This window comes from Gastrolobium bilobum, unplaced genomic scaffold (assembly GCF_033153095.1).
Source record: "Gastrolobium bilobum isolate Gb01-03AN ecotype WA unplaced genomic scaffold, APGP_CSIRO_Gbil_v1 utg11339, whole genome shotgun sequence".
In the NCBI taxonomy this organism is placed as follows: domain Eukaryota; kingdom Viridiplantae; phylum Streptophyta; class Magnoliopsida; order Fabales; family Fabaceae; genus Gastrolobium; species Gastrolobium bilobum.
The window spans coordinates 190,269-194,711 of NW_026897528.1; the positions used below are offsets into that span (position 1 = coordinate 190,269).

At 34.5% G+C, this 4,443-nt stretch overlaps 1 protein-coding gene across 2 annotated transcripts; it reads left to right on the top strand.

Moving 5' to 3' along the window:
* The first annotated feature begins 845 nt into the window (after positions 1 to 845).
* On the top strand, positions 846 to 3,304 carry LOC133307709 (F-box protein FBW2-like). Of its 2 annotated transcripts, XM_061508261.1 has the most exons (4): positions 846 to 953; positions 1,071 to 1,136; positions 1,791 to 2,103; positions 2,444 to 3,304. In XM_061508261.1, the coding sequence occupies exons 3-4, from the start codon at positions 1,796 to 1,798 to the stop codon at positions 3,108 to 3,110; spliced, it is 975 nt and encodes a 324-aa protein (XP_061364245.1). In that variant the 5' UTR covers positions 846 to 953; positions 1,071 to 1,136; positions 1,791 to 1,795; the 3' UTR covers positions 3,111 to 3,304. The 2 variants fall into 2 exon arrangements, with proteins under 2 accessions (XP_061364245.1, XP_061364246.1); XM_061508262.1 differs by having other exon boundaries at positions 851 to 1,136.
* Positions 3,305 to 4,443: the final 1,139 nt, after the last annotated feature.

The window sequence follows — 4,443 nt, forward strand, 5'->3', positions numbered from 1 at the left end:
ACGCCAGGAACAATCACATTTTATAAACCCACCTACCTCTAGCAAATACGAATAAATACACTGTTACATGTAATTACTTATTTACCACCAAGTTATTTTTTGTTTTGTGTTTTGGGATATGATTTTAAATCGTGTTTACAGCATTAAAGAAGGATCAAAGTTATTCAGTGTTGGGACAAGAAAGTCCACACCGGAAAATGGAGCTTGACATTAAGTACACCTTGACCAGTCCATGCCCTTCTCTCATCGTATTTACTGTACTTCTCAAGAATTTAGCGTTACATCTATTTAATTTATTATATGGACTTATTTAATTTGATATACGCGTTTTTTTTAATTTCTTTCATTTTTTTAATGCCACGGAGTCCATGTACTATAATTTATTATAATTTTAAAGAGAGTAACGTATTGAAGGGAGGAATAAATATTTTCTAAAATATTAAATAGTATCATCATAAAATGGGAATTTTCTATAATACTACAGTCTCACCCATTTTTCCATATATTCCTTCAATAAAAATCAAACACACCAATGCTGATTATTACATGGAAGAGAGAAAAACAATGTATTAAAGACAGGTGTTTGATTTTCAACTAAAATGAGCTACATAAAATGCCATTAATATGGAAGTTTATTTTGGTATAAATGCCAAACTTTTTAAAGAGAAATGAAATGTTTTCTCTAAGAATATTATTATTTTTAATATTTTTGGCGAAGCCGATTTTGACAGTTTGAGTGTGGCAGTAAAAAGGGGATATTTTCCGCTTATGGGGTTCCTCCTCCTCTCATTTATTTTTCCAAGTATATATATATCTAAAAACTCTTTTTTGTTCAGAGCAAAATCTGTTCGCAACGTCATCTCGTGTTTCAGGCCCATTTTAACTCTCTTCTCTACAAGTAGCTTGTTTTGATACACTGTCTTTACTTTTGTTCTTGTTGCATTGAAGTTGAGGTGGGTGGATTTGGATTTCTTTTTCTTTTTCTTTTTCATTTTCATTTTTTCTTGAGCTTTACCCCTTGCATCTTTTTTCTTTCTCTTCTCTTTTTCCTTGCGCATGTGGCGGATTAGCTGGTGAATGCTTACATAATTCGAGTTCTGAAAGAAACACAGAGCACTGGCCAAAGATTTGGACTGGTAAATCTCCAATCTATTTGGTTGTATGTGAGTGATTTGTACTCTCTCTCTCTCTGGGTTTTTAGGAACTGAGAAAGGAGGGGGGAAGAAAAAAAAAAGGTTTTTTTTATCTGGGAAATGTTTATGTAATCTAGATTTGCAATCTTGAAACTGAAAGTTCATTTTTTTTATTTTTTTTTAAAATCTACCGATTATTTTTCATCGAAGGCCTGGAGTATTTGTTCTTTTTATCAATGACTTGTACTGCATGTATATAATTGTTAGCATTCTCCCAACCTTCCGACAGCTATGCCTATACAAATGTTCTGGCAATTCTATTCTTCCCATCATATGAACATGTAATGCTACAAAATTTTATGATCTTATATTTGCCCACGTTTACTTTCATGCTTTGCCAAATAAAAAAAATCCAATTTTTCAATTTCTCTAATCCTTTCTGAAAGAAATACCCTTACCAGTTGTTTATAGAATGTGCTTTTGAACTATTACTCATATGGTTGTGAGAGATCTTTTTGAGCCTGGTCTTGTAATATGATATATGACTTTTTCTATTGAGGAATTCCATTTCTAGTAATGCTTTAAAGGTGCGGATTTATATTTGCTTCTTGAGTCCTAACCCGAAACATAACATTACAAGATTTTCTTCGGTTGCAGGACATATGGAAGTAGCATCTGATTTTCGTAGTTGGGATGAATTAATGCCTGACACTCTTGGGATAATCTTCTCAAATCTTTCTCTCCAGGAAAGATTGACGGTGATTCCCAGGGTATGTAAATCATGGGCTAAAGCAGTAACTGGACCTTACTGCTGGCAAGAGATAGACATTGAGGAGTGGAGCCGCCGCTGCGAGCCTGACCACCTTGACCGGATGGTTGAGATGCTGATCACAAGAAGCTCTGGAGCCCTCCGCAAGCTATCTGTTTCTGGTCTTCAGACTGAGAAAATATTCACTTTCATTGCAGAAAAGTAAGCAGAATTGCTAGATTTCAATTTACATGGCCCCATTATTTGGTGTTTATTGCAGTTAAGAGGAACTCTTAAGATTAAATACTTCACTGATTATTATGTTCATTGCTAAATGTAGAATATGAAGTTGACATTTAGTTAAGTTTTAAATTCTGCTGGTTCACATTAAAATGCCATAACTAAATTCTCTATGTAGCTATGTTGATATCCCCTTTGTCATGCATTAAATAACTGGAATATCAAATTGGTGTAGTACTAGAATTAATTAAGGTGGTTTTAGCTGGATTTGTATTCAAATTAGACATCTTTCTTATGTGGTTTCCATTTACTCTTTTGCAAGTGCTGCCTCCCTCCAAAATTTGCGACTGCCAAGGAGCAATATGAATGATCATATAGTGGAGCTGGTTACTAGAAGGCTTTGTATGATTTCTTTCTTAGATGTGAGCTACTGTCTTGAAATTGATGCACATGCGCTAGATATAATTGGCAAGAACTGCAAACTGCTTGAAGGTTTGTGTCGGAACATGCATCCAGTGGATACTGCAGGCAATCCTTTAGAAGATGATGAAGCATTTGCAATTGCCTCCACTATGCCTAAGCTCAAGCATCTTGAAATGGTTTACCATGTTATCAGCAATGATGGTGTTCTTCAAATTCTTTCAAACTGTCCTAAGCTTGAACTTTTGGATCTGAGGGGGTCTTGGGGTGTCAAACTTGACAACGTGTTTGTAAAGCAGAATTATCCAAAACTGAAAGTTTTGGGGCCTCTTGTTCTAGACTACTACTATTACGAGAGGGATGACTGGGAAGATTGCTCTGATATCTCAGATTCTTCTGAGTATTTGGGTTGGGAATTTGTGGCTGGGGGGGACATGGATGAATACTATGACGATGAAGGTGAGAGTTATGATGGGGTGTGGGATGATGAAGGAAGGCTAGAGGAGCTTGAGTTCAGGTTTTATGAAAGTATCGAAGATGCTGGAATGCATTGGCCTGCATCACCATAGAGCTGGAATTGCATGCTTTTCTATTTTCTGTATCTAATGCTTCTACCCTAGACTTTTTACATGCTCTATGCATGATGTATATCAATGAAAATGAGGCAGCTTGGCTTGCCCTCGTCGGAAATTAAATTTTACAAACTTATCTTAGATTTTTTATTGGTGTAATTGATATGTTACTATTTGAGCGATGGTCAAAGCAAGCACTAAACGCTGAGTTGTCTTGATATTTTCTGAATCTATTGTTTCGTTACAATCTTTGAAGAAAACCTGTGAATGATTTGTGTTCCAAGTTTTTTACCTTTTCACTTCATGAAATGCAAAGCTCTAATACTTAAAATAGGGGCATTCATTTTCGGTGAGCCATAGCTCATATGGTCCCTCTCCTGGTCTTTTAAGATAAAAAAAACCCCTATTAGCTAGGGGGTACTATACCCTTTTTTTTTTGTTCTCCTTTATCCTAATATAGAAGTACTTATATATATAAAGAGAAGGCCAATATTTTTCATAGGTTTTCTAGGGTGCCTCACCGCCTCTAGAAAATTACAAAAATTACATTGTCTTATTTTCAATAACAATTGAGGGTCGCGTTTCAGTGAAACAGGGCTTTAAATTGGTAGTTTCAGATAGCAATTAATTACAAGAAGTGAGCATCAGCCCGCATCCACAATTAAAAACCGTGTAGTGAAAGAAAGATGCCCTTAGTGGGTGAAATTGATCTATATCGTGTGGTTGTGTACCAATTTGTACTTCTTGCAACTTGCTACATTAAGACAAAAGGAATAAGGAAATATTCAATCTAGAAACAGTAAAACCCAAATGGTAGATATAAAGGAACCATCTTACTACTCTTTTCACAATTCGCGCAAGAGGAATCAACATAAAGTGAAAAAGGGAAATTGAAACAAGGACTTCTATACTCGTTCAATCGCTAATGTGGAAGGTGAGATTTTTCAGCTTCCCATTTCAATTCTTGTAAATTGAGAAAAACAGCATTAGAAGAACTTTATTTCCCAAAGTGATTCCATCCAACTTGACTCGAATTAGTGAGGACTCAAAATAACTCCTGGATAACAAGAGTCTAAAGACAGTAGTTCGTAAAGAGTGTTAGTAGCCATTTATGCATATGTTCTGTGTATGAATATAAATTTGGAAACTGCAAGCAATTTTACAACATACATATAATGTCGAAAAGTTATCTTAATCTAAACAATTTTATTATTGAAACCATATAAATATTTTATTATCACCTTTTATATATATATATATATATATATATATATATATATATATATATATAATGTTGAATATTCATTCACCTAACAATTTAATTTTTTTT

Coding starts and splice junctions, on each gene's coding strand:
- LOC133307709 (XM_061508261.1), top strand. CDS start 1,796: ATGGAAGTAGCATCTGATTTTCGTAGTTGGGATGAATTAATGCCTGAC. Junction 2,104..2,443: donor TTCACTTTCATTGCAGAAAA/GTAAGCAGAATT, acceptor CTCTTTTGCAAG/TGCTGCCTCCCTCCAAAATT.